At 54.7% G+C, this 27,917-nt stretch overlaps 10 protein-coding genes and 1 non-coding gene across 11 annotated transcripts; 6 read left to right on the forward strand and 5 right to left on the reverse strand.

The window, feature by feature from the left end:
• Nucleotides 1-850: 850 nt before the first annotated feature.
• An08g10760 (uncharacterized protein) lies at nucleotides 851-2,212 on the forward strand (the record flags this gene model as incomplete). Its single annotated transcript, XM_001393143.1, has 1 exon — nucleotides 851-2,212. The coding sequence occupies one exon, from the start codon at nucleotides 851-853 to the stop codon at nucleotides 2,210-2,212; it is 1,362 nt and encodes a 453-aa protein (XP_001393180.1).
• Nucleotides 2,213-2,608: 396 nt separating this feature from the next.
• An08g10770 (uncharacterized protein) lies at nucleotides 2,609-3,500 on the forward strand (the record flags this gene model as incomplete). The annotated part of the gene is made up of 3 exons (XM_059749387.1): nucleotides 2,609-3,134; nucleotides 3,181-3,255; nucleotides 3,328-3,500. 3 exons carry the CDS (start codon nucleotides 2,609-2,611, stop codon nucleotides 3,498-3,500), a joined length of 774 nt encoding a protein of 257 aa, XP_059604175.1.
• Nucleotides 3,501-3,700: 200 nt separating this feature from the next.
• An08g10780 (uncharacterized protein) lies at nucleotides 3,701-5,605 on the forward strand (the record flags this gene model as incomplete). The annotated part of the gene is made up of 11 exons (XM_059749388.1): nucleotides 3,701-3,766; nucleotides 3,819-3,879; nucleotides 3,953-4,044; nucleotides 4,105-4,316; nucleotides 4,372-4,459; nucleotides 4,506-4,619; nucleotides 4,702-4,714; nucleotides 4,763-4,898; nucleotides 4,947-5,037; nucleotides 5,094-5,508; nucleotides 5,568-5,605. The coding sequence occupies 11 exons, from the start codon at nucleotides 3,701-3,703 to the stop codon at nucleotides 5,603-5,605; spliced, it is 1,326 nt and encodes a 441-aa protein (XP_059604176.1).
• A 638-nt stretch (nucleotides 5,606-6,243) lies between these two features.
• An08g10790 (uncharacterized protein) lies at nucleotides 6,244-7,991 on the forward strand (the record flags this gene model as incomplete). Its single annotated transcript, XM_059749389.1, has 3 exons — nucleotides 6,244-6,412; nucleotides 6,465-6,599; nucleotides 6,889-7,991. 3 exons carry the CDS (start codon nucleotides 6,244-6,246, stop codon nucleotides 7,989-7,991), a joined length of 1,407 nt encoding a protein of 468 aa, XP_059604177.1.
• Nucleotides 7,992-8,497: 506 nt separating this feature from the next.
• On the reverse strand, nucleotides 8,498-10,611 carry An08g10800 (uncharacterized protein; the record flags this gene model as incomplete). Its single annotated transcript, XM_059749390.1, has 3 exons — nucleotides 8,498-8,775; nucleotides 8,832-10,491; nucleotides 10,552-10,611. 3 exons carry the CDS (start codon nucleotides 10,609-10,611, stop codon nucleotides 8,498-8,500), a joined length of 1,998 nt encoding a protein of 665 aa, XP_059604178.1.
• A 607-nt stretch (nucleotides 10,612-11,218) lies between these two features.
• Nucleotides 11,219-13,030, reverse strand: An08g10810 (uncharacterized protein; the record flags this gene model as incomplete). The annotated part of the gene is made up of 1 exon (XM_001393148.1): nucleotides 11,219-13,030. The coding sequence occupies one exon, from the start codon at nucleotides 13,028-13,030 to the stop codon at nucleotides 11,219-11,221; it is 1,812 nt and encodes a 603-aa protein (XP_001393185.1).
• A 1,269-nt stretch (nucleotides 13,031-14,299) lies between these two features.
• On the forward strand, nucleotides 14,300-15,830 carry An08g10820 (uncharacterized protein; the record flags this gene model as incomplete). Its single annotated transcript, XM_001393149.1, has 2 exons — nucleotides 14,300-14,633; nucleotides 14,695-15,830. The coding sequence occupies 2 exons, from the start codon at nucleotides 14,300-14,302 to the stop codon at nucleotides 15,828-15,830; spliced, it is 1,470 nt and encodes a 489-aa protein (XP_001393186.1).
• Nucleotides 15,831-16,107: 277 nt separating this feature from the next.
• Nucleotides 16,108-17,873, reverse strand: An08g10830 (uncharacterized protein; the record flags this gene model as incomplete). The annotated part of the gene is made up of 2 exons (XM_001393150.3): nucleotides 16,108-17,653; nucleotides 17,722-17,873. The coding sequence occupies 2 exons, from the start codon at nucleotides 17,871-17,873 to the stop codon at nucleotides 16,108-16,110; spliced, it is 1,698 nt and encodes a 565-aa protein (XP_001393187.3).
• An 803-nt stretch (nucleotides 17,874-18,676) lies between these two features.
• Nucleotides 18,677-20,620, forward strand: An08g10840 (hypothetical protein; the record flags this gene model as incomplete). The annotated part of the gene is made up of 8 exons (XM_059749391.1): nucleotides 18,677-18,679; nucleotides 18,770-18,888; nucleotides 18,965-19,103; nucleotides 19,197-19,256; nucleotides 19,579-19,775; nucleotides 19,969-20,154; nucleotides 20,246-20,378; nucleotides 20,468-20,620. 8 exons carry the CDS (start codon nucleotides 18,677-18,679, stop codon nucleotides 20,618-20,620), a joined length of 990 nt encoding a protein of 329 aa, XP_059604179.1.
• Nucleotides 20,621-20,984: 364 nt separating this feature from the next.
• tRNA-Gly (GCC) lies at nucleotides 20,985-21,055 on the reverse strand. Its single transcript has one exon. It is a non-coding gene; the product is annotated as a tRNA-Gly (tRNA).
• A 661-nt stretch (nucleotides 21,056-21,716) lies between these two features.
• On the reverse strand, nucleotides 21,717-27,911 carry An08g10860 (uncharacterized protein; the record flags this gene model as incomplete). Its single annotated transcript, XM_059749392.1, has 4 exons — nucleotides 21,717-22,151; nucleotides 22,204-22,319; nucleotides 22,387-22,875; nucleotides 22,934-27,911. 4 exons carry the CDS (start codon nucleotides 27,909-27,911, stop codon nucleotides 21,717-21,719), a joined length of 6,018 nt encoding a protein of 2,005 aa, XP_059604180.1.
• Nucleotides 27,912-27,917: the final 6 nt, after the last annotated feature.

A 27,917-nucleotide genomic window follows, 5' to 3' on the forward strand; every position in this document is an offset into this window, starting at 1 on the left:
TCGTCGTATTCAATATCAAGTCGGAACGTGGCCCATCGACGTGCTTCGGGTTTCTCCCTCAGGTAATCCTTGTTTTATTTTCACTATCCACGTGTGCTGGATCAAATGTAAGACCCTGTAGGAGTGTCCACTCTGGAGATGTGGGGGAATAATGCGGGGAACTGGATGTGATTGATGCATTCTCCTGCCTGTATTGCGTTACTCCAAGGGACTCAACACCTCGCCATATAGTTCTCATGACCAACTTGCCGTACCTGCTACCTGAGGATCGGTATCTGGGGTAGATATGCTTTCTAACGGCTTTACATGATTAATATCCTTCGGCCCCACGGAATTTATGCTGCGAAGCAACTCCAACACCTTCTACTCTTTCCTCAAGAGGCTCAATAGAGAGGCTTTCACACGTTACCAATATCAAAATAGCTGTCTGTTTAGCTTATGCTTGTCGGCAAAAGTTTTGACAGACATATTCTATGAGCAAATATCAGCTCATATAAACTCAGGACTTACCGTATTGTCCTGGTGAATGTCGGCTGCGGAGATATTAAGCTTGATTAAGGTGATGGAGATGTGGAGCCGAGAAAGAGGACGCGGCCTTAGTTTGTCCCCATTGTAATGACTCTTCCCAAAAGCCCGATGAATGATCACCAATTACAACGCTTGTCCTTAGGAGATGACGCGGCAGTCCTCTCCATAAGCCGTGAAAATGGTGTTTGTTCAAATTATCCTTGAACGTTCAGTGATTGGAAGCAGCTCTCCGGCGATTCATATATTAAACCCGGTACACTTCCTCCTAAAATAGTCGACCCAACGCATCTCTGTCCATCCCAGTCCATCTTCTGCATTCAAAATGCTGGCTTTTCTTGTCCTTGCTGCCCTTGGCGCGGCCACAGTTACTGTCCATGATTCCAGTGACTTTGCTGATCTTACTGCCGATGCCGCTGATGATGCGTTGACGTCGGATTGGGATTATACCCCGACCACATATCAAGTCGATTCCATCGTGGGGGCTTACCAGTACTCCGACAAGACTGATACTATATCGCATGAAACGCTTACCGTCACTGCCAGTGATACCAGTGTCCTTGTTATCACCGAAGGATCAGACGTGAATGTCTCTTACTCGACCATTGTTAAGCACGGCTACTCCAGTGATCTCTACCAGTCCAGTTTCTTTGGCCTGAATGCAGCCGTCAATGTGGCCAACGAGTCCGTGGCATACCTTGACCATGTCAACGTGACAGTGCACAACGGGGCAGCCAATGTCTATTCCTACGGAAACAATACCTACGTTTCCATTTCTGACTCGAGCTTGTACAGCTCCGGTCCAGTTTCGCACGGCCTGTATGCAGCCGGCTACGGCACCATTGTGGGACGAAACTTGGAGCACTACTCGGGAGCTTATCGATCCTCTTCTTTTGCCGGGGACAGCCCTCAGGGCTACGTGTATGTATACGACTCAGTGGCCCACACGGCGGGTATCGGGAGTGCCATCATCTACGGCCAGGGCACTGTCTACGCTGAGAACATCGTGGGGTATGCCGAACAAGCTCCCGTTGCATTCTTGGATACCGCCCAGATTGATATCTACGATTCCGATCTCACTGCGGGCCTGCTGGCGGGGGCAGTCGTCTTCTCATCTGGGACTCGGGGATCTGGCTCGGAGATCAACTTCACCAACTCTCGTCTGACTGTCCTCCCTGAGGCAGCGGCAGCGCTTTGGTTCGGCAACGTCATTGCCAGCTCCCACTTGGCAAGTACTGCTATCAACACTACGTCGGGGATCTTGGTCATTGCCAATTACTCTCAAGTTACACAGGACTTTAGCTACTTCGCGGACTCCACAGCCGCCGCTGAAGCAACTATCACAGTGTCCGCATCCGAGCTGGAGGGAGACCTTGTGGCGTACAATGGCAGCAGTATTAGCTGGTCGCTGACGGACTACTCTTCGTGGACGGGAACAGCCTACTCGGGCTATGGCATCTCAACATTTGCTGTCTCACTGGATGCGACATCCACGTGGATATTGACCAACGACACGGTGCTTAACAATTTCACAGATTCGGACCGGACGTTGAGCAATCTGTACAGTGCTGGGTACACATTGTACTACGATTCGAGCGCGGCTGCAAACCGATGGTTGAACGGGACGACCAAGCAGCTGACTGGTGGAGGGTCTGTGACGCCGGCGACGACTGCGCAGCTGACGTGATAGGTCTTAGTTGAAGCGTTAATTTTGCGCAGCATGATGGCATCTTCATCTGGGAAAGATGATGTACCGACAATTGTCTACAGTGTGTAGTGGCCGTGATGGTGATGGCTTCCGTGATGTTTCAAATTTTCTTTTTGTATACAGCCCAAGATATTAGGTGCTAGCCTTAGTAAACGATAGTTTGCGAGGTCAGTACGAAGATTCAGCTGATAATTGGCATGCTGCGCGCAGTAGATAATGGATGACATTTGCATGGAGGGATCCTGGCAGCAAAGGCTGGGGTTTAAGTAAGCAATCCGCGGGATGGATTTCGATTTACCTCATCGAGAGCGTCAGCCCCCTTTCTTTCCATGGTCAACTCTCTATCGCGAACCCCACGCGCCATTGAGCCCAATCATGGCTTCTTCCCTCATCATCGGACTTCCTAAGATCTATGCCAATCGTGGTCGCAAGTGTGTGCCTCCGACCAATGACTTCCTACTTGGCACCTGGCATGTCACGCACTCGAGCCTGCCGCTTTGGAAGGGCAAGTGCAATGTCAACATCACTTACCAATTGCTTCCCCCAGATTCCTCCGGCGTGGTGAGAATTGATGATCTGGTACAATATCAAGCCATCGGATCAAAGAAGGTCAAGTCGGTTCATGGCGTGGACACCCCGACCCCGAGGAACCAAGGGGCCTGGGACTGGCGCGGTAAAGGTTGGCTGATGATCGCGAGCTCACACTGGGAATGCCTCGGCTTTGGCCAGGCCGTGGAAGAAGACAATCAATGGATGGTCACATACTTTGCTAAGACCCTCTTCACCCCGGCTGGCATTGACATCTACTCTCGCAAGAAGGAGGGACTTCCCTCGACCATGATCGACGAAATTCTTCAATGCCTCCAAGGTCTTGGTGTTGAAGAGATCACCGAGCTCGCCAGTGTGATCTTCCCAATCCCACAAATGTAGATTGAGACAATCCGCAGAGCAGGGTGAAGAACGTCACCCTCAAAGTGGATATGTTCGCGGACTGTCGACGATGGCACCCTTTCCGTGGTCATGTTAGTGGGCCTTAGACTTGTGAATTGCATTGACTGAACTGTGACCGGAGCTAAGGCCGTGATCTTTTAGAGGTCACGAGTATGATGGACGGAGGAGTGGCCTGTTCCTTGCAGCTGGTGGAAAGAATCGGACTCGGCAAGGATCATCGGGCTCACGGGCGGGGTTTCAAACCTCCACCGAAGCATATCCCAAAAAGAATGCAGATCCTGCAGCAAAGCCAGCCAGGATCCCTGAAGAAACATGAGACACGGTTGAGGTGGCAGCGTCAGCAATATAATTGCGGCCAGGGGATTTCTCCCCCAATCCCCCAATCACTCCATCTCCTTAATCCCCTCACCTGCATCATGTACATAATCCTGATCGCTTCCCGACATGCTTGCCACTGGCGGTCCGATACCTCTTCGTCTTTGTATACAGCCTCTTGCCTGATCTCCACATAGCATCATGCTGGCGCATGTCCTTCTTGCTTCTGTGGCAATCGCGAATGTTGCGACTGCATCGTTACAGATAGTTCGTGCCTGTCCCGATGCAGCCAGAGACTTCCAAGAATTAACAGCGACAGGTTCCGGGCGCGACATGGACTGCTGCAGGGACAAACCAACATATACAAGCCCATGGAGGTGGTAGGTAGTCTTTAAACCCCCGGATGTAGACCAAAAATATCCGGTCGGCCATGTCTGATTCTGCGAATCTCAGGCATCATTGAAGTGGACGGCACGTACTACTGGGCTGGCGAGAATCACCTGAACGGGAGTGCCTTCCAGTCCATCAATTGCTATTCTAGCACAGTGCGTCATCCCAGATCGGATCATCTGTAGAATAGGCAGGTGTCTGACAATGTCCTCTAGAATCTGGTCGAGTGGGCTTTTGAGAGTGAATTGCTCTCCTTGCAGAGCAGCGGAGACCTGGGTCCCGACCGCATCGTCGAACGGCCCAAGATCATCTACAATGAGGACACCTCCACGTATGTGATGTGGATGCACATTGACGATAGCTCTTACGCCGAAGCGAAAACGGGGGTAGCCACCTCCTCAAGCGTCTGCGGACAGTATGATTATCTGTAAGCATTTGGCCCTTTGTCGCACCGGGGAAGACCATCTCATATCGGGATGTAGTGGATCGTTCCAGCCGTTGGGCCATCAGTCGCGCGATATCGGTCTGTTCAAGGATGACGATGGAACAGCATACTTGCTTTCTGAAGATGTAAGCTGAGTATCAGTTCAACGTGCGAAATCAGCTAACCTGACAGCGCCCGAACGGCTTGCGAATTGACCGGTTGACCGACAACTACCTCAATGTTTCCTATACCACTCACCTATTTCCGGAGCATTACGAGGCACCAGCCATCTACAAGCAGGACGGCGTCTATTTCATGTTTGGATCCCAATTGACTGGTCAGATGATCTGAAGTCCCCTTCATAGAACGCCTGACTGACATCTCATAGGATGGTGTACGTGGTTTGTGAAAATGACAGTATCACGGGTGACGACTGACATTTGGAGTAGCTGCCAATGATAACAAGTACACCACCTCCACAGACCTTAATGGCACATGGAGTGATTGGAGTGACTTTGCGACCGCGGGAACGGACACCTACGACTCCCAGACCTCCTTTGTGATGCAGGTTGGGAAGAGCGTGATGTGAGCATGGCTAGAGAAGAATGTATAGCCTTGTGTTGACAACGGCAGGTACATGGGCGACCGCTGGGTCTCATCGAATCTGATGGCTTCGACGTACATCTGGCTACCCTTGACATTGAGTGGAACCAACGCGACCTTGGTCAGATACACGTGCAAATCCGATTATTAGTGCTTTCGACTGACTGCGACCGACAGATCGATAGCTCCAACTGGATCCCCTCCACAGACGGCACCTGGTCGTCTGGGGGCGACGAAACCGACCCCGAAGCTGAGGCATCCACCAGCGTCCTGTCCAACGGAGCGAAGGTCATCTCGTGCAGTGGCTGCTCGGGCGACGAATCTGTTGGCTGGATCGGAGGGTCCGACAATGGGACACTCGAGATGCGCAACATCTCCAGCGACGCGTCAACCACGACCACCATCCAGGTGCGGTATGAAAACGGGGATTCCACCCAGCGCTACGCCACCGTCACGGTGAACGGCAAGTCGCAGATTCTGGCATTCATACCGTCTGATAGTGGAAACACGCCGGCCACGTCGGTGCTGAACGCCCAACTGGAGAGCGGCGATGACAATGTCATCACCTTCAGTGCGTATGAGGAGGAATATGGTACGTCTCAACGGCGTGGAAGATGGAGTTAACAGTCGCTAACTCAACCGTCTGATTAGGTCCCGATATCGATCGGTTGCTCGTTCCCGACGAGTAAACTACTTCCGGGCAGCTCGAGTGATGGCAATGGGCTTGCGACAAGTATGCGTGGGGAGAGGGATTTAACGTGCAGGACGGCAGACCAGCATAACAGTTGTTTTGAAGTATATAGGACAGTCTGCTCCATGAAATTCACAGGCCAGAATTTTCAGGTCCAGTTCATCCCGTGTAGACATGATGTGAATGTGTCTTTATCTTCCTCGGCCATTCTCGAGTTCTTTCGGAGCGCCCCGAGCGCCCCGAGCGTGGCGGCCCAGCCCCGAACCACTTGCCAGTTTTTCAACCATTTCATCCCCCCAGATCTTCAGTGATTATCGCAGGCTAGCATGCACCTTTGGCAGTGGGTCCCTAAGCATATTTAAATGCTCCACAACCGGAGACCGAGCGTGTCTGTGTGGAGTGTCTCACCGAACGATGCCAGCAATAGAACATCCACAATCTGCTCGGCGGCATCTAATGCGCTTCGGGGCTGTTGCTCTCGGCGCCTTCTCGTGTCCAGCATTCCCCATATCTTCCCCGCATTCTCTAAAATATGCTTAGTCTCTTCGGGGAGTGGACACAAGCTGCGAGCTTAAAACCCTCCGTCGCGCGCTGCGATGCCACCCGTTTGTTGTTCAAGCATGAGTATCCGGCAGAATGGCCGACAAGAAGATTGATGTCGATTGCATCGAGCATGTTGATCAGGTGCTGGTGGACGAGGCTGGTCGCATCCAGCGTCTGCCGGTGCCCAGCGACGATCCCAATGACCCCTTGAACTTTGCACTGTGGGAGAAGACAGGCATCGTGGTGTGCTGTTGTTGGTTCTGTAAGTTCCCTTTCCCCCAATTGACTATTAAGTTCCAAGCTCATTCTCTCAGCTATCATGTCACTCTCGGTCATTGGTGGGCTGGGCTCTGTTCTGGATGTTTTCTTTCAGATGTACGGCGCAGAAGGTCACAGCACCAACCAGGTTGTCTGGCTCTCGACTTTCCCCTCACTATTTGTTGGAATTGGTAAGGTGTCTCTTCCAGCTCTGCTACCGTCAGCAACTCACCAGTGTCAGGGAACTACATCATCCTGCCGTTAGCCCTTGTCTGCGGACGTCGACCGGTGATGCTCATCGCCAACACCGTTCTGCTGGGGTCGTTGATCGGCTGTGCCTTGTCACAGAACTGGGCCCAGCATTTTGGGCTACGCATCCTTTTGGGATTTGCTACAGGAGCGACGGAATCGGTGCGACAGCTGTATTTCCTCTTTGTGGTTGATCTAACCTACCATAGCTTCTCCCTCTGATGTTGGCAGAGGTGACCTTCATTCACCAGCGCGGCACCATCTATGGCATCTACTGGGCCACTCAAAACATCGTGACGAGCCTTCTGACGCTGGCCAGCTCATATGAAGTAGCTGCGCTAGGGTGGCGCTGGTTCTACTGGGTGTTTGTTATAACCGTCGCCGTCGGACTGGTGCTGGTGGTGTTTGCCTGCTTCGAGACGCGGTTCCAGCGTCGACCAATCTTCGTGGGCGACCACGCCGTCATCACCGATCAATATGGAGTGACCCGAGTCCTGACTGCCCCAGAAACCCAAGAATACCTCGCTAGTGAAGAGGGTCGCTCTTACGCCGACCTCGACGGCGACACGCCTCCCAAGAAAACCTACCGCCAGATGCTCAGCGCTTGGCCACGCCTCTGCCCTCATCCCCTACGCGACGTCCTGCTCACCTGGTGGCAGATGCTCGAGACCTTCAGCTCGCCCGGCATCATCTATGCCACACTCCTCTCTGCTGTCATCTTAGGCGGGTCCGTCGGTGTCTCTCTCACCTATGACACGGTCTTGCAGTACAACTACGGCTGGGGTGCCGCCAGCATTGGCCTTATCAACTTAGGCGGCGTCTTTGGCGGGCTGGGCGGCATGCTCTACGCGGGGATTTTGGGCGACCGTGTCATTGTTTGGTTGGCCCGACGCGCCGGGGGTGTTCATAAACCCGAACATCATCTCCTCTTATTGATTTTCCCAGGGCTGTTGGCAGTAGCCTCGCTGCTGTTATATGGATTCACCGCCAGCGGCGATGCCACTTGGGGAGGGCCTTTCATGGGCTGGACGCTCTATCAGGTAGCCTTCGTTTCGACCCTCATCCGCACGACATCGTTTGCCACGGAAGCATGGGAGAAGAATCCTGGTCCGGCGCTGGTGACGGTCGTGGGGACGAAGAACATCATAGGGTTTGGGGTCAGCTATGGTTTGAACCCCATGGTGGCCAAGTATAGTTATCCGGCAGCCATGGGAATTCTGGCGGGGGTGGTGGGTGGAATTCTGCTGCTGGGGGTTCCCGTCTACTTCTTCAATCCAATGGTAATTACCCGTCTTTTGCTGATGATTTTCGGAGATGCAGTCATGCTAACTTAGGTTCAGTGGAGACGGTATATCAGCCAGCAACGAACACGCGACCGGGGACAACTTGGAGGACCGTAATGGGAAGGATGGACACTCTCATTTGTATGTTGTACAGCAAGATATTTGAATGTTCTGCATTGTGTTCTCGGAATACAAAATGATCGGGATACACTACTCGCTGAATTGTATACCCGTAGACTTGCCATAATCGGATCTGACTACAACTGTCATAAACATACAAAACAGACGCTACGAACACAAGTCTACTGATCTTCTCTAATGGCTTCCTACATGACCGACGCGTGGATTACTACGTTGACAGTCGGAAAGTGGGGGATCTACAACTGCTCCTTCGGGGCATGACCGTGCACTTCGGCGGCACCGTCGGCTGTTCGGTGCTGCCCGAGAACCCCCAATTCGCTATGATCCGAGCCCAGACACAATCTTAATTACCTGGAATTGTGAACGAAGAAAACTATTGTATCTTGAGATTGTAAACTCCTGAGCACCTGTATATCTTACAATTCAATCCATCGACCCATCCACTCATGCACAATCGCCTTGGCCTCATCCACCAGCCCCAGGTCCAGCAAGAGTTGGGTAGTCCCGCGCACGGCGGAGTCTAGAGCCGCGGCGATCCAGCCATGGGTATACGTGGTATGCTCGCCAACGAAAATGGTCTGGAACTCGGTTTGGTAGTAGGCGGGCAGGAAAATCTCTTGCTGCCCAACAAGGGGGTGTGTCCAGGCGCCGTTTTGGTGTTCATCATTCTCCCAGCAGTGACCATGGGAGATACCTATCGGGACAGTAAGCATGAGACTGAGGGCTACTTATTCAAAGGATCCGGCCTACCTGTGAATTGTTCCTCTGCAATCGCCCCGTGAATCTCCACCATGCTGCGCCGTGCCAATGCGACCCAATCCTCGAGTTTCAACGCCTGTACACTCCGCGCCGGGCTTCCATGGGAATATGCCCCAAGAACCGCCGCCGGGCCGGTACCATTCAGATTGAACGATGGATAGCATACATATTGCACCCCCGGAATGTCCACAGTGCCGCAGCCCCCGAAGATGGGCTGTTCTTGGTGCTCCCAGAAGCGGGTTTTATACAGCAGGGCGAGCTTGCAGGCGGGTTCATAGTTTGTCTCGGAAATGGCCCGGCTCAGGATCGACGAATATCGCGGCAATTCCCACATGCGCACCTTGGTGAAAGGCGCGGCCACGACAGCATAGTCATATTCTTCGCTGCGCTCAGGGGTGATCTGGACCGGAGATTCGCGCCAGGTGTAGGCAATCTTGCCCGAGCTCTCGTTGTACGAGAGCCCGTCCACTTTCCGCCCGAGGGTGGCTTTGTCTGCGACGTGCGGTAGGAATGCTCGCACCAGAGACTCCATCCCCTGGTCGATGGTAAACCAGGTGGTGGCCGCAAAGTAGACACTATCGTAGAATCCATCCCAAATGGGATTGTTGGCCGTGCCAGCGGCGTAGTCGACGACATCTGCGTTCTCCCCCAGCGCGTACCGCATATATGCGGCTTCCGACCAGTGGTAGAACCCGTCTTCCAGAGCCGCTTTGTGTGCGCGGTACATGTTGCGAGCAACCTCCCGGATCTTACCCATCTTGTCTGTCTGGGCGTACTGCATGTACTGAGCTTTGGCGTCCGCAACGGCACTGGCGTTGTCGGGAGGCGCCGTGTATGCCAGCGACGAGTTGGCGGCAACCTGGGCTGCAGTAGGGATTCGGCCGTCTGGCAGACGAACACCTCCCGTGTCAGTCGGAAGATTCGGATTATCCTGGATGAAAGGAATGAAGTTGACTCGCAGCGCTGGATCAGCGTCGGCGTTGAGCTCATTGAGGACATCGGCCAACTGAAGGACTAGTCGCATGTCCTGGATCTGGAGTGTCTCGTTGGTATCGGCGTAGGTGATGTTCATGGGAAGGCGCATAGCCCCCAACTCCTGGTATTGGTACTGATCGGGCCGCGAATCGTTCAGATAGTGAGTGCGAATGCGGCCACCTAGTCGATGGGATGACTCCACAATGTGCCAATTGGTCATGCCGACAGAGTTGAGCAGCAGACTTGTCATCATTCCGGAGATGCCACCGCCGATAATAGCCACGGAAGAGTTCTTTGCTGCCGACACCACAGCCTTTCCGGGTTCCTTGCCTTGCATGTACGCGACGCCGTCAAACCAGGGGCCCATCACATCAGCCACGTCGGCGATGCTTTCCCGACGAGCCAAGCGGGTGGCAATTGGAATGGAATCGGAACGAGCGAGCAGAGTCGATCCAGAAATGGCGTGGAGGCAGTGCAGATGAGGCGCATCGGCGGGTGTGATCCAGACGAAGCGCTCTGGATGAGCGTCACGCTCGATGACAATGTGGCCGATCTCATGATGCCCCTGGCCGGTATGGCAGTCCCCGTAGAACAGATTGATATGACCTTCAAAGCTACTGTCCAGAAAGTCCAGATGAACGTTGTGCAGGGAGTCTGCGGTGACCAGGCTCGGCACCTGAAAATTCAGGACATGTCTGTGAACCTCTCTGGGGGGATGTTGGGAAACTGCGCCTACCAAGGCGCTATATATCACGCCCAGGACAAGCGGAGAATACCACCAGTTGTAGCGAGGCATGGCGCGCCGAGGTATTGAGGTCAGCACACTCTGCCCGGATGACAGGGGTGATTATACGGATGCCATGCATGATTTTATACCGGCGCCATTCCAGATTACCACCGAGTTCTCATCACTAACTCAGTCTTTCAATTACCCTACATGATGTGTGTCTACATAAGAAGATATCAATAATTGAGGATCCTGCAGATACAGGGGTTTATGGGTGCCGTTGATTTATTGCAGTCTGACACGCTGCCATTTGCGTGTCTATTTCTGAAGGCCAAACTTGGTGGTGACCCGCCGAACTAGTTTCAATAATTGCCGCTCGGAAATTTGCGCCAAAAGCCGATCTTCGACAGCCACATTGCCTGGTGCGGAGAGAACGACGGGACTAACCCGACTTGGATCACATCCTCCTGGCTATTTCACGGAATGGTCACAATTCCATTCGATGGAAGGCCATCGCGCAGGACAGAAAACTGCTTTGGTAGTTATACGCATGTGTAGCTGATGGACTACCGTACCCGGAGAAATATATAGACCATGTCAGGAAGAAACAGCAAAGTCCAGCAAAGAATCGCTTTAGCAAATTAGATGTATCACATCTACATGTCACTTGGCCAGTCTACGGAGCCACTATCGCCCGAACCACATCCTGCAAGTCCCCTTCGATGCTGGTGGCCAGCTGCGCAGCAGCCAGCTCCCCAGGGACCTGCACGGCATCGCCCAAACCCGCGCGCACCAGCCGTACGCGTCCATCGCCCTGCTCGATCAGCTCCTCATTCTCCCACCGCAGCACCCCTGGCGTGGAAAGGCCGACACCCAGCTCAATAATAACTACGTTTCGTGTCAGATCCGTGAGAAAGGCCTCGCGGAATTGGTGCCATCGCGTTTCGCCGGGAGCGAAGGGTCGTTCGTTGAACCAGTCTCCCGCCCGAACACAGATCGACATGGCGCCACCACAGAATGAACATGTTGGGATTTTGTCCTGCGCCGTTACGACCTGTGTCTGTGGATCCAGATGCGGCAGGGCAGCGTCAAGATACGGTGCCGATGGGAAGACAGCATCCGGACGGCAGTTTTCCAGACATTGAAGGAAGGCATACTGGCCCTGGGGTGTGGAGAGCTGCGCTTCGGGCAGTCCATGAGCTGCAAAGAGTCCGTCTGCATTGGAGGTCCGCACGTGAACCCGATCCGGTTGAAAACGTGATGCCAGCCATTTTAGCAGCGAGGTATAGAGGGACGAGCGGGGCCAGCGACGCACCATGGCCAGATGGGAGAAGTAAAATCCCCAGCGGACGCTCTCAGATGGCCAGTCACGGTTGGTGCGGCCAAAGGTGTCATACAGCCGTCGCAGCTGGTATTGCTTGAATGCCGGGAAGTGGCGATCGAACAGAGTGGTCGAGGTATAGTCGAGTCCAGTGGCCGCCGAGATCCCGGCTCCGCAGCTGATCAAAATGGTATCGGCAGCAGCCAGCCAAGCTTTGGCTTGGATAAGGGAGGATCCATGGACCCGGGGAGGTGGCACTAGGGAAGGAACTGGATAGTGCATTTTTTTGAGTGTCTGTTGGTAGACGGCCGTGTCGGTGTCGGTGAAGGTGTTGAAGATGATGTTGGTGATGGAGGTGTGCAGATGGTGCCGCAGCCAGTCGAGAACGGATTGAATGGCAATGGATGCAGCCTCCTCCACGGGAAAGGCAAACAGTCCGGTCGAGATGCCACAAAGAGCAATGGACTTGCCCCGAGGATCCGATGCAGGCAGAGCTTCTGCGACATCCAGGACGGCCTCATAGCATTGCCGCAGCTGTTGACGTTGGTGCGCGGTGGGCACAGGCTGTCCCGCGTCCAGCTGAGGGCCTACGGTGTGAATCACATAGGGGGCAGGAAGACAGTATCCTTTGGTGGCACATGCGTGGCCGACGGGCAAGGTGCGCTGTCCCTGATCCATGTGGTGGAAACATTCTTCGCGCAAGCGGGGACCTGCCCGGGCATGGATGACATTGTCCAGGCATCGATGGGCCGGCTGGAAACATCCCAGCATCTGCTCGTTGGCCGCATTGGTGATGGCAGTAACGCCATCCAACGTGGTAATGTCTCCTTGCCACAGATGGAGCGTGGCGGGGAGAGGCTTTGATGATGATGATGATGGAGTTGGAAGAGCTGGAATGGAAGCAGCGTCAAGAAGAAGGCGATTGGCACGTTCCTCAAGCAACACCTGATCAATCTCCCGGAGTAAGGAGGATGGAAGAGACTGGCGAGGATGCCTGACACAGAGCAGCTGCTTCATGAGACGGAACTGGGCCCATGAATCCATGGATTCGATGGAGGCGATGTCATGCTGGCGGTGGTGGTTATGGTGGCAGACGGATCTCTGCAGGGAGAAGTAGTGGGAATCAGCCAGTAAGGTCTGCAGGACTGACGGTAGTGAGCCAGTCATGACTGACAGAGATATTTGACAGTTTTAATAAGAGATACATCTCGAGTAGAGTTCCCATCTTAATTCAGGGGGGTATTGGGGGTCTTTTGTAGCTCTCTTTCCCTCATCGATTCCCCTTCGATCTTTCCATATTATTGGCATTGAGCGGGTTTATCTGGTTTGTTCTGTTTGTCCATAATGCAAAATACCATGTATTTTTGTGGAAACACTGTATGTTACATTTGCACTGTTTGTCTAGACGGGACATATTTCCGGAATGGGAAGGTGGTATCCACTCATGGGGAAATTCCGCCGTGATGGACAAGGCCAACATAATTATAACCAGAATCATCGGCAATGCTGGCATAAAGAAACAAAGATGGCTAGTCACATTCCTTTTTTTCTGACTGCAGCATTTACACCTCATCATCTTTCATCTTAGTACCAATATTATAGCCTGATGGAACAGGTCGAGACAACCTCCATTATTCCCGGATACGATAACTCCGATATCCGTCCCTATCTCCGCCACTCGAGGGGATGACAGGATGACACTTAACAATCATAGTGATGACGCTGTCGCAAGGAGTCATTCAACCACTCATGCCAGAAGGCAATTATACCGGCTGAATTGTGCAACCATCCAGGACTTCTGTGCTCCCTCTGAACAATGAAGGACATCGCAATTCAGTCTGCGTCTCAGTCCCACATCAAGGGATGGCTATTAGTACTAATATATCATTTCCATCGAACAACTCACTTCTCATACTTCAGCCCTCATCGCCCCACTTGAGACGAGCCAGGCCATACATCCAGACCGTCAGCATAATGTACCATAGTAGCTATGAGTAGCTTGGGGGCGAGATCTTCGTGTGCTTGAAACTCTATCCCGCATGCGGAATAGCTAGTGACTAGTGACTGGCTAACATGCGGGTGGCACGGCAGTCAGCAGCAGGCTCTCTCCCCTGTCAAGCTGTCTCAGAGAACGGCAAACAACTCTCATCCCATGACAGCATCCAAAAACATCTGGAACGTCAGAGCTCCTCGATCATGGAGCCACGGATGACGATCTTCCAGGGATACGAATTTGCTTTGGGACTCTCATAGGAGGAATCGGTTACACCAGTGCACTAGTGCAGAGGCCGAGCCATCGTAACCCCTCATGCTGCGGTTGGCCTAATATCCTTTGATTTACGTATATTAACCCGGTCATCATGGCCCTCTTGCTCTCCTGCCTGTCAATACTCACGTCTATTCCCTCTTCATTCACTTGATTGAGTTGTTATCATCATGTCTCAATCCATCCCCCAACATCCCGGCCAGCGGGAGAACATTGAGACTCGCCTCTTCATCAACGGCGAGTTTGTCCCCTCCCTCTCCGGGTCCAAGTTTGATCTGTACAACCCGGCCACCGAGGAGCTCAGTGCCTCGGTCTACGAAGCCGGTCCCGAGGATGTTGATCGCGCCGTTGCAGCCGCCAAAGCTGCCTTCCCAGCCTGGTCGGAAACGGGAGCCCTGCAGCGGGCCCAGTTACTGGAGAAATGGGCCGATCGTCTGGAGGCATGCGCCGATGAGATGGCCTACCTTGATGCCATTTGCATGGGCAAACCCGCTTACAGTGACAGTAAGCTCATTCCCTCGACATTCCTATCAGACAGACATGTCTAACTCATGACCAAACCCAGACTTCGGCCGCATCATACCCCTCTTCGTGCGGGTCTATGCTGCCAAGGCCCTTGATATCACTGGCGAATCCTCCTTGAATACTCCCGGCTTCGTCAATGTCAGCTTGCGCCAACCCTTTGGCGTTTGTGGTGCCATTGTCCCCTGGAATGGCCCCGTCGTGATCATGATCTTCAAGGCTGCCGCGGCCTTAGTCACCGGCAACACCATCGTCATCAAGTCCTCCGAAAAGGCCCCTCTGAGTTGCCTGGTGGCTGCTCGCTGTGCTCAGGAAGCAGGCATCCCCCCGGGTGTCTTCAACATGCTTAGCGGCTTTGGTCGCCCTTGCGGCGAGGCCATTGCCCGTCACATGGAGATCCGCAAGATTTCCTTCACCGGCTCGACCACCACGGGTCGCGCCATCCAGAAGATGGCTGCCGAATCGAACCTCAAGAGCGTCACCCTCGAGTTGGGCGGCAAGTCCCCGCTGGTGATCTGGGATGATGCCGACCTGAGCAAGGCCGTGCCGGCCGCCGCCATGTCCATCCTCACCAATTCCGGCCAGGTCTGCGTTGCCAGCTCGCGGGTCTACGTGCACGAGGCTATTGCCCCTCAGTTCCTCGAGCAGCTCAAGACCACCATGACGGAGATGGGCAAGAGTGGCCACCCTCTCATCCCGGGTACCACGCGCGGCCCGCAGGCCGATGCCGCCCAGTTTGCGCGCGTGCAGGGCTACCTGGACCTGGCGAAGCAGGAAGGTGTCTCGGTGTACTTGGGCGGTGCGCGCGAGGGCGACAAAGGGTACTTTGTGCAGCCGACCATCCTGAAAGATGTGCCGGAGGAGTCGCGCTTGATGAAGGAGGAGATTTTCGGTCCCGTGGTGGCCGTCAACACCTTCACCGACGAGGAAGACGTGATGGCACGCGCCAACGACAGCGAGTACGGGCTGTATGCCAGTATATACACGCGGGATATCTCGCGGGCGCTGCGGGCAGCCAAGAAGTTCGAGGCCGGCACCGTGGGAGTCAATTGCACCAGTCCAACCATGGCGTTTGACATGCCATTTGGGGGCTGGAAGGGCAGTGGAGAGGGACGAGAGCTGAGTCGATATGCGACAGACTACTGGACCGAGCTAAAGTCGGTGTTGATTGCCTTGTAGTTCATAATGTTGTAGCGATAAAACTGTCTGCTGAGAATAAGACTCTTCTTTCTACATGTTTACAAGGCAGGCGTTCGAATGCTTGAATATAATCGTCATTAATCATATCATCTCATAGCCGTACATCAAGGAAAGTCTCGTAAATCATCATCACAGAAAACGCCAAAGGAAAGTAGACATGTAGACATTAGAGAAACAAGGAGTGTCATCGTCATCATCGTCATCATCATCGTATCAACCACCATGCATCGTCTCCGTCAAAGGTATCAAATTTCTTTTATAGGTGATCCGGGGCCGGCACCTCAACCAGAGACTTCACCACCGCGCGCAACGACGGGTTCAGCTCCTCCGCCGCCGTCTCCAGCTCGCTCAGCGTGTTCATGGCCTCGCGGCCCAGCTGCCGGATCAGGTCGTAGGTGGCCTGCAGCGCCCCGGTCTGTTGCACCAGCGACACGATCTGGCGCTTACTCTCGATGGGGAGGACCGTGCCCGCCGGCTTCTGGCGGAAGATGCCAAAGATGACCGCCCGGCCCGCAGGGTCCAGGTTGCAGGCCCGCACGATGGGGTACGTCACCTTGGCCTGATCGAGGTCCTCGCCGAACGAGCGGTCGCTAGCCGCGGACTCCAGCAGACCCAGGTACTCGTGGCGAATCTGCGACAACCGACCCAGCACCTTGGTGAAAGGCTCCAAGTCCAGGGTCGCGCCGCCCATGCTGGCCGCCTGCATGAGGCGCGTCAGCAGACGGAAGCTGGCGCCGGCCTTCTGGTCCACCATGGCCAGATACTCGGTCTCGCCGGGGCAGTGGGTCGAGAAGCGCCAGTTCAGCTCCCACGACTGGCCGACAAAGTGCGCCTCCAGTTCCTGCAGCAGCCCGTCCAGCATGCCGGGGCAGTTGAGGCTGGTGACGATGCGAGCGGCGCGCACAAACAGGTACGCCGCACTGTTCATGCACTGTGCGGGTCCGTACACCAGGTGGGCCGGGGTGCGCTGGTCGCGCAGCGCGGCTTGGTCCTGCACGTCGGCCAGCATGCCGGTCGAGTCCTGCAGCTCGGTGATAACCTGGCGAATGAAGGCCAGCGGGCGGGCGGGGACCTGCAGCCAGGCATTCAGAGATGTGAGCAGATCACTATGCAGGGTGCTGCGGGAAATCGAGCGAGCGTAGCTGCTGGGGGCCAGCAGGGCAGAGGTATCCAGATGCACGTCGGGGGTTTCCTCCTCGGTAACCAGGGGAGTCCAGACAGCCACCTCCACGGGTTCCTCGCTCTCCTCGGGTTCCGGCACCACCTCAACGGGTGCAGCCTTTTCTTCCTCTTCCTCTTCCTCTTCCTCCTCGTCGTCGTCGGTGTCTTCGTCAGAGGAAGATTCTTCCTCCTCAGAGCCATCTTCCTCGGACTCCTCCTCCTCTTCACTCTCCTCTGTGGTTTCAGGGACCGCATAGCGCGGAGCATTCTTGCACCAGTAGTGAATACCAGCCAGGGAGGCGCCCAGCACCTCCATCCATTTGCGGAGCTGTGGTGCCAGGTCCGAGTTGGCCTGGTAGAGCGCCTCGCGACGGCGCACAAACTCGTGCTCGTTGTCGATGATCAGCTGCTTTGCCTTGGCGACGGCATCCTCCTCGGACATGTTCTGGTGTTCCATGAGGAAGAGAATCACGTTGGCGACGGGCTTCTTCTTGGAGACGCGCTTCTCCTTGGGCCAGCTGTAGTAGTCGTTGGTGAAGAACATGGTGCGCTCGGCGGCATCCAGTGCGTCGCGCACCACCGCCTGGTCCTCTTTTCCGAGACGAGTGCCGTGCGCGAAGCCCATGAGGGTCCAGTAGACGCTGGTATCCGGTGTTAGCAATCCATTCTATATGGATAGCTATGCAGGGAGGATGTGAAGATGACTTACTCAATGCCCGCATTGAGGCGTCTCCGGGCGACATAGTCGTCGAGGTTGGCGCAGTTCTCGGCCGTAGGGACCTCCGGGGTGACCAGCCAGTTACTGCGGTAGCAGTCGATGATCTCGTGGCCGTCCTTGTCCTTGTCCGACAGCTCCGACATGGCCTTTTCCAGCAGTTGCTTCCGAGCGGCGACACGGGGGGATTCGGCGGATTCATCGGTTTTCTTGCCTTGTTGTTTGCCTAAGACGTCAGTGGTGGGTCCGAGCCATGCCAGGAGATGGTAATGATAATTAATGGGGTTTCACATACCATCATGCAGATTGCCCAGTTCCGTCAAATAAGCGACAGTCTCAAGACGCTCGGGCAGACACTCCGGGTAGAGGAAGCTGGCATAGTTGCCGACGGGGGAGGAAAGGTAGCTGGTCTGGGGCTCATCCAGGTTCAGCGATGCCGTCAGGTCCTGGACGAAGCGATCGCTGCCGCGCTGGGCGACATGGTCGTACTTGTGAATGCGCGGGGTCAGGGTGGTGAAGCAGTCCTTGCGATGCTCATCATCCTCGGGCAGCACCTGCGAGTGCGTCCATACTTCGACGGGCTCGCTGACAGTGGCTGCTTCGGATGCAGGCTCCGACTGAGCGCCCGACAGGACTTGGTTGATGGTGCTTCCCCTGCTGCGACGCCTCTTGTGGGACAGGATGTGGGAGTACTGCTTGAACATTGGGATGATTCACAACAGAACAATTGAAAGAAAAAGGTAGGTAATAAGAGTAGTGATACAGGACCAGCAATGCGGTCACAATATAAAGATATTTCACAACGCGATCGACGCGAGATAAGTTGAAAAGGAAGAAAGGGAAGAGAGAAAGAGGGAGCAGAAGAGGAACCAGATGGAGTCTTTAATAGCAATTTGAGATCGCTGGCTCATGCGCAAGATGTCCACCCCTCCAGATTGGTGTCGGCGTCATGGTCTGACCAACAAGAAAAATTTTCACATCCTTATCGAAAGGGAAAACAGCATGGACCTCCAGTTGGTCCCCGAGAAGCAGTGAGTAGCAGCGAAAAAAAGCAAACGAAGAGGGAGGAGTTGAGAAGCTGCCGAGTGGACGGGATGCAAGCTACGCGGCCGAAAGCTCGCTGATTGGCGACACAACGGCAGCTGTCTTGCGGCTACAGCAGTTCGTGGGTCCATTAGCTGCTGGGATGGAGGATTCTGATCATTCTGCGTCTTCTTAGTGCCGTTAGGGTTTTTAGCTTCACCTCCACGGCTTGCCCGATGTGGATCTCCATCGCTTTGCCCTTCACCGCTTCATCCTCGACGCGCTGCTGGCTGTCCTTCTTATTGGGCCAACGCATGTCCACCAGCAGATATGACGATGTTTTGTCTCCGAAGGTGCGAAAGAATTCATCTGTCCGCCGCGGGGGCGAATATTTTTCTGTTTGATTTTTCATGTTCAACTTGTCGGGCGAAAGTAGGTTCGTAGAGGGGCCAAATTGCCTTGCAAATATCGCCTGTCCCGGTGGCTGGCGAGCAGAGATCGGAGTGGTGCAGAAGACTACGAAAGACTATCAAGACAGACTACCAAGTAGTTAGTTCGTTTTCAGTTGATTAGGCAGTCAACAAGTCTACAGTATCTAGTCAGGAGAAAGGATGATGATCGGAGGGAGGGGTTGACATGGCAGGCAGCACTAGGAAGTATACGTAGTAAAAAAAAGTAGTACACAAAGTAGTCTGGGAGAGGAGATAGACTCCGCAGGATCGACAACTTCTTGATAGTCACTACTTTTTACACTTCCACTGCCATCGATCCATCACTCACTCACACCTTTTGCTTTGGGGAATATTTTCGGTTTCGCGATGCAATCAGAATTCCGAGTTACGCAACGGCCCCACCTGCCCGAGAGGGAGAAAGCATAACAATTTGGTTGGAATCGACGCCATCGCGATCGCGGCAAAGACTCTTGAGGGCACTGACACTGGCACAGTCACTGTTCAAATGGGCGGTTGTGGTTGCCCTCGTTACCATCGCTTGGAGAGGGTACAGTCATACCATGAGTGCAGATGGTGCGATCTCTCTGTTTAGCCTCCCATCCCCAGTCACATTATGATTTTCTCAGCTACATAAACTTGAGTAGTATTGTGGCTGGGCATCAATCTAAAGTCTATTCCCATGTTTAAGTTTAGTTTCCCTCCAAGATGATTGAAAAGATAAAAGAAGAAAAAAGTTATTGTAGGAGAGAAGTAGAGTTTCTGCCAGCGATCCCAGCGACAATCTCTGCAGGCTGCAAACGCTCGGGCCAAGAGGGTCCTCATTGTCCCGAGATAGCATCACTTTTTCCACAGTGGGTAAATCCAAGAAGTTCTGGGAGATACAGCAAGAGGACAAGAGAGGGTCCCCCTCCAAGGCAATCAACCTGACATCTTTACGGTGGAACCGGGCGTTGTTAATTCTCCGTCGGGTTTCCCATTGGACCTTTGGTTTGCGGATCATTGCCTTACTCTGGTGAGTTTTGTTCTCTTTCTCCCTCTGTGAGGGTGGAATCCACTGACTGTGCTTTGGTTCTCGCATTGCATTGCATTGCCTTTGCTTTGCCTTACTCGTTTGTCGTTTCCTCCTCTGGTTTGCCCCTCCCACCAAGGTTGATGATGGCACTTCCAGGGAAGCTCGTCATTCCTCCCCTCGGCTGACTCCCGATCACCAGCGAATCCCGGCCCGATGATTCGTGCTGAGCATCCATCCTAAGCTAAGGAGATAGTCGTTGCACTACTTTGAACCGTATTTAGTCATGTCAACCTCAACGGGCCAATGTGAAGCTGCCAGCGAAACCCAGCGAGAGAAGTGCGAGATGGATAGCGTCGTCCTCCAATATCAGAGGCAGAAGGGACCCCGTTGGCTGGCAAGTGGCTGAAGAGAGAGAAAAGAGTTAGGTGCAGGGTAGCTGTTCCACTGCAAGAGAGTCACTTGATCAACTGTGGATAACCGTTGAACCAGACAGCCATCCAAAAAGACACAAAGTAGACAGATAGGCAGGTCTAAACTTCTACTAAAGATGAGCCGTGGAGTGGGGGAACTGCAGCGGTGGGTTGCGATCGGCAGGCCCGAGAGCTGCAGGGCGGCAGTCTGAGGGCTGGCGATGATTGGAGGTGGATTGACAGCAGACAGAGGAGAGGAGATACGAGATAGCAAAAATAGATAGTAGAATGAACGAATGGACATGGCTGGGAAGGAAGAGCGGGGGGGGAAAAAAAAGAGGAAAGAGGAAAAAAGAAGAATGCATCATCCGTGAATCGAACACGGGCCTCATCGATGGCAACGATGAATTCTACCACTAGACCAATGATGCTGGTATATATAATGGAGTGAATACTTATGCTATAAGTAGTTGGCACACTAACAGTCAATCTCCGAGTAGACCCTCTTAATGAAGAGCCCAGTGTGTAGTACCTCCACAAGTCCAACAACTGAACATATGGTATTGAAGTCCTATCTCTTTCAAGCCCGTCCGATTAGGATGCAAGGAGCCACCGAGTTCCTCCATGCACACGCTGTTTGGCCTGCTTTAAAAAACATAACACGTAATACGAGTATACCTGAGTTGCCCCAAAATATATAATGGAGGGAACACCTAGTACTTCTGCTATGGTTGTTTGGAAGTGAACTAAGTAGTTCGAACTTAACTGGATTATTGTTTCTTATATTTCTACTTCCTGATCCAAGATTGATGCACAACACGACCACCGGGGACGAGGGTCATGAAGACACGAACATGTCTACAAAACCCAAAGACCCAGTCAAGCATACTCGAGTAGTATCTTTATACCGAGAGCATCTAGCGCGGGAATGTTATTCGACTGTACTGTGATAATTGAAGTGATTTGTTAATGTATTCCAAAAGGATAGAAGTAGACAGCAACCAACTACTACAAGGTAACAAGAAACACAGACGAACCGTCAGACAGTCTATCATATACACATAAAGGCCCACACCACATTCCCGCTCTTCTCTATCTTGCTAGCACCTCCTTCAAGATCGGACTCTGCGTCAGCCCATACACCCCCTCGACATACTCCCGACTAAGCGAGAACGGCGTCCCCATTACATTGGGAATCCACTTGCCCACCAGCTTCTGCGGATCCACCTCAGTCTTGGGAATACGTTCCTCCAAGAAGTTGCGATACGATGCCACTCCCGGTCGCAGATGTGCCGAGTGGAAGGGCACGTCGATGCCCTGCAGGGGAATTGTCGCGAGGCTGCGCTTCAAGGTCACTGGCGCGGGGAGTTGGCGTGCTTCCGCAATGCATTGCTCTACCAGCTTCGTTGATGCAAGGTCTGCATTACCGATCGTGGTAGCGTCGGTAAATTCGCGTGCGAGAGCAGCCCCAGTAGGAGACCGCGCAATAGTGTCGGTGATGGCGGCCAGGGCATGGAGGTTCTCGAGCTGATATCATGAGCGAAAGAACCAACCTCGTTATGGGGGAAAGAGAACTCACCGTCCCAGCACACACATATTGCTCGCCATCGACATTGAAGTTGACAATCTCGAGCAGGGCGTGCGTTGTCGTAGCGATCTGTGTCACAATCTGCCGCAATGCCTTCTCCGTGAAGACTAAACCGCATGTCAGCATTCACGGTAAACCCCACATCCACGCAGGAGAGTATCAATGGTTACTCACACTTGCCCACACGAGCCGGATTCACCGCCGCCATGGAAAAGTTCGTCCGTCCCTGATCATCGCGCTCAATGGCCACCTGCATGGCCAAACCCCGATAGAACACCACGCGCAGGAGATCCGTGAAGGGCATAAACTCGCCAAACGATGCCAATGCTCCATATTCGCCCAGGGAGTGTCCTGCAAACGCAGCATCCCCCTGAACTACTCCCCGCTGGCGGAGATCCTCGACTGCCGCGCGCTCCAACAACAAGACCAGAGGCTGTGCAAACTGCGTCGAGAACACCAAACCGCGCGGATCCGCAAATGTGTATGAAGTGGACTTGGGCGTGAGTTCCGGAAGGATGGGCTCCTTCACCAACGTTCCATCGGCCCTGTATGCATCGATAGTCATGGCCATATAGTTGGCCTTGATCTGACGTCCGCGTTTGCCCCGGAAGTGCACCGTCAAAGCTGTTGGATTCTGGCGGACGAGCTCAAGAACCGACCATCCTGAGTGCCATTATTAGCTTGCTAGAGGGGATACAGAAAAACAAGGGGTATTACATACCGTAGGTCTCAATGAAGAACTTGTCCGCTGCGTCCCAGATGGCCCGGGCAGCCGCACTGGATTTGTACAGGCTCATCCCCATGCCTGGCGACTGGCTGCCCTGTCCGGTAAAGACATACACCGTCGAGGGCTGATCCACCTCGGCCTCCGCCTGGATGACCGCTTCATCTGTCCCAGCCTTGACGGCCGTCACGTTCAGCAGCAATCGTCCCTCAATCATAGCGACGTGCTGTACGCGCACTTCCAGCTGATCGCTCGGCAGCACCATGCCGACAAACGAGCAGGCCCAACGGCGGAAACGTGTAAGATCACCCTGCGCCGCACAGCGCTCAGCGACTGCGCGTACCACAGCTGACGTGTACATGCCATGAGTGATAGTGCCAGGCAACTCAACATACTGTGCAAACTCAGACGAGATGTGAATGGGATTGAAGTCCTTGGAGAAGGTACTGTAGCCCGCGTTGGATGCGGGAATCTGCACGCCCTCCGAGGCCTGGTTTAGCTCTTGAGTGACCTCAAGCGGCTTGCGAGCGACCAGTGGCTGACCACGTCGACGTAGGAAGTCCGACACCGGATTGGCCTTGCCGTCGCGAGCTTCGAAGGAGACCCGACCGATGGGCGTTTGCTTGCCGTTCCAGGAGCGGAGGGAGACAGTACCGCTCGTTTGAAGTGTCTGGAAGGTCGTTTGATCCTTCCAGTCGATGGATGTCTCCAGTCGGAAGCAGAGCGTCTTGCCGACGAGCGGGGTCGTGGGTTCATCCAACTGAAGCCACGGTCGGGATCGCAGCAGCTCCTCATCTACGGGAGTAGAGACCTCGAGCATGGTCTCCGGTTCGGTGATGCGTTCAAAGCAGGAGGCATAGTCGGTGTAGGTGCCGCGCATAAAGAAGGTGGAGGTGACGAAGGCGATGGGTCCTCCGGCCCGCTCAATGGTGGCCTTCACAACGATCGACTTGCCCGTCGGCTCAATGGTGATGGACTGGATCTGGCTACTCGAGCGCAGGACATCGCCGACCTGGAAAGGTGTAGCGGAGGGCACATAGTCAATGTCGTTGGAGCGGTGCACGAGTCGCAGCAGATCCCCTTCAACTCCCGCGCAGACAAGCGGCTCGACCAGCGGTTCCCAGGCGATCACAATGGCAATGTCCATGGGCAGAGATTGCGGTCGGATGCCCGTCGGCGAAAGACCCAAAGTCCGGTACATGTCCTCGAGCAGGTCGCGAGTGAGGGTTATCTCAGGTCCGTGGAAGGTGGAGTGGCTATCCTTGGTAGGGTCTGTCGCCTCTCCCAGCCAAAGGTTGCGGTAGAAGGTCTTGATGCGGTCATTGCGTCCGTCTACAACCTCCTCCAGCGCCGGAGAGAGTCCAGTGGAACGAGCCTTGTACTGGAGTGAGAGGACTGCAGGGGCAGCGGTAAAGCTGCTGGGCTGATGAAGGTCCACAGAAATGGTCCGGGTACCATCGCTTTGAATGCTGATCACTGGCTGTTCCGTGCTCCTCTCACAGAGTACGATGCGCTGCTCCGCGTGATTGACGACCAGCTTCTGACCTGGCTTTACGGCCAGGATGCTGCGGAATGGGTTCTTCTTGCGGATGCCTTCGCGGATGATAGTAGGCGTCTCGAGAAGGTCACGTACCCAGCTAAAAGAGTTGTCTGTCACCAGATCCAGGGAGCTCACATCATACGAAGATTCGGGCTGGGTATGGGAGGTGGCGGCAGTTGCATCAACGACTTTAGGCACTCGTTGGAGATCACCCTGGTAAAAGTCCTGCAGCGCCGCGTGGGTATGAGTGGTCGCGATGCCGTCGAGGATCTCCTGGGCTGACTCGTCCTTGTCGGTGGCATAGCGGACGGCGACAGGGCCATGCAAGATGCACACGCGCTCAGGATCCTGCCCTACGACGGCCTCCAGGTCCTCTGACTGCCACAACGAATCCTTCTTGAACCATGTTTCGAAGTTCTCGTCCAGAATCGGAATGAAATTGACAGGCTTCTGGCCACGCGCCTGGCAGCGCCGCAGGAAGAAAGCCGCATCGTCGGGATGCAGGCGTTGCGTGGCAGCAGCTGGACACTTCTCGGACAGCACCTGCAGGAAAGTAGCTGGTGCATCCAGCAGATCGAGGCTCAGTTCCACGGACGGAGCGACACGTTCGAGGGTGCGTACCGCCACATCTGACACCAGGCGCTGGTATGACGGATGGATCCAGCGCTGCTGATGGGCCACATACATCAGCTCAACCATGCGGGCCAGCACTCCGGCATAAGTCATGTCTGCCAGGTCAATCGGCTGTCCACGGGCATCCTGACCAAACCAGGGTTTGGCATAATCCTTGTTCAGCCGGGCAATGATTTCAGTCTTGCGCTTGGCCAGCTCCTCCACCATCTTCGGACGAGGGTGGCGGAACAGCGTCTGGTCAAAGTCGGCCCACAGCCGGACTCCTCGCGTGGCCACCTTGTGGATGGGCTGGCCCATTTCCGATCGAACTGTAATGATGCCGCCAGCGCTGCCTTTGTAGCTCTTCTCCCACTCGCCATCAGGAACACCAGGTGTGGTGGCGAGCAGCTGCTTTACTGCTGGACTGGTGTGGGCTTCGCGACAGAGCATCATGCGGCTGCCCAACAAAATACCGTCAAACGGCATGGCGGGGTAGCCCCGAGCAACTGACCACTGGCCGGTCAGGTAAGGGTAGGTATCATCTCCAGCACCAAATCCACTGCCGGCAACGAGGCAGATGTTGTCACGCTTGCGAATTTCCGCGTAGGTGGCCAGGATGGGCGCGTGGAAGTCCTCATACGAGTGATGGCCGCCTCCCCGGCCACCGGTCCACTGGAGCCCGATGGGGAAGTCGGGTCGGTCATCAGCGATCTGCAGCACAGCGTTGATGGCATCGACCGATCCAGGCTTGAAGGAGATGTGCTTGATGCCAAGGTCGTCGATGTACTCGCGAGCAACCTCGAGCGACGGCACACCGGCACCGATAGTAAGCCCATCAATGGGTACTCCTTGGCGGATGAGCTTGCGGATCAGCCGTGTCTGCCAGGCGATCGCCTTGGGATTGACGTAGATGAGATTGCAGGTAATGCCGCGGCCAGGAGGAATGGCGGCAGCGATCTTCTCGATGGCGACCCGCATCTCGTCTTCGGTGTGGTAGCCTCCGCCGGCCAGCTCGATAAAATAACCAGCGTTGATGACAGCTGCCACGAAGTCCCAGGGCACGGTAGTGGGCGTCATACCCGCGGTGATGATCGGGGGTACCTGCAGCAGGCGACTGAGTTTCGTATCGAGGATCAACCGGCCGTTGGCTGTTTGCACCAGGCGAGGTTGATAGGCGTCCGCCCAGGATGAAGGAGCCGGGCGGAGGGTTGGTGCAAAGAGGTCAGCCTGGCTACCGATGTCGGCACTGGAAGGCTTGAGCTCGCTGGCGGCGATGATCTGCTGGCCATACCCTTGTCTGATTTGCTTGACTAATTCGCTGAGGCGACCAGCCCCGAGAACGAGAAAGTGGGTGGTGGTTGCGTCGGCCAACAGACGGGGGAAGTCAACGGGCTCGGTGGTGATCGCATCCACGAGGGCTTCAATGACATTGGACTGAGGGTTAACTCGTAGATCCTCACCCGTCGCGGTGTGCAAGACAGGAACTTGTAGCTGGTCTGCGGAAAATGCGCGATCGGCAAGCCGCTCCTTAATGCGCTGGGAGGCTGCCTGCAGGTAGGGGGTATGGAAAGGAGTGCTGATGGGGAGGAAGGAGTGCGTGACGGCGGGCTTGCGTTGGCTGAAGGGGATGCGAGTCTGATCCTTCTCCCCAGCGGCTTGCAGCTCGGCGAGAATATGACTGAGACCGCACAGTGACGCTGCAGGACCAGCGACGATGTGGTTTGTGCGGGCATTAATGAGGGCGATATGCAGCTGGCGCGACTCAGGGAGAACCTGATTACACTGGGCGAGAAGCTTTTCCAGTGCTGGCCGCTCAAGTCCTCGCACGGAGAGCATTGGCGAAGGAACTCCATGCCCTTGTTCCTTGGTTTGCTCAACAAGGTCGGGCGCGATGAACAACTGAGGCGCATCTTGGTGACTCTCAAAGCCAATCCAGAACAGCAGCTCGACAGCCAGCCGGGCGTTGTCGTAGAACGATGTCCACGAGTCGGCACGAGCCACAGCAGCGGCAACAACAATGCCCTGGGAATGGCCAGAGATGGCATGCATCGAAGTAGCCACTTGCCCGGGGGTCTGACCCAAAACACTGGAGATGACGCAGTAGTGGGCCAGGTCGAAGAGTCCTAGAATGGGCAGGCTGACAGGCGCAGCGCTGACAAAGTCCTCATTGAGGGTTGTTGCGCCGGCCAGCCAGGAATTCAAGTCGATAATACGACCGCGAAAGTAGGACTGTGTGTCCGGGCGCTGGGACAGAGAGGACAGGACAGGGCCACATTCTTGCATGAGCTGAGTGAGTATGGGGCGGTAGGTGGTATAGAGAGACCGTAACTCGCGCACACACGATGGATTGGCCGTTCCTTGGCCGCCAAAGATTGTTGTGATGCGTGAGGTGCCTGTCTGGGCGGATTTGAACAAGGCACTGGGTGAGTTGGATAAGGGCTGACCGGTATAGGCTGCGGCGGCATAGTAATCTCGCAGGGCAGTCTTTTTGGCACCAAGGGCGTCTGGCAGGATAGTGACAGCCGTGTGGATGTCAATGCCTCCGAGATACTGAGTTTCAAAGGCCCTCACAGCGGTCTGGACTGCTGATAAAGGGGCCTTTTGGCGGGTCAAATGGCCGAGGAAGGACAGCGTTAGACTGAGGGGAGAGATGGTGTCGTCGGCCAGCCAGCTGGCGCGGTAGGGCTGCAGTGTGGTGGCCACAGCACTACTCACAGACAGTGCGGCAGTGACCTCGCCATGCTCGAGGGTAAAAGCCACGGATGGCACATCCCCAGCAGGCGAGGGTGAAGGGTTGGGATGAAGCTCGGTTGTCGCAGTCATGGTGGG

The sequence above is a fragment of the Aspergillus niger genome, assembly GCF_000002855.4.
Source record: "Aspergillus niger supercontig An08".
In the NCBI taxonomy this organism is placed as follows: domain Eukaryota; kingdom Fungi; phylum Ascomycota; class Eurotiomycetes; order Eurotiales; family Aspergillaceae; genus Aspergillus; species Aspergillus niger.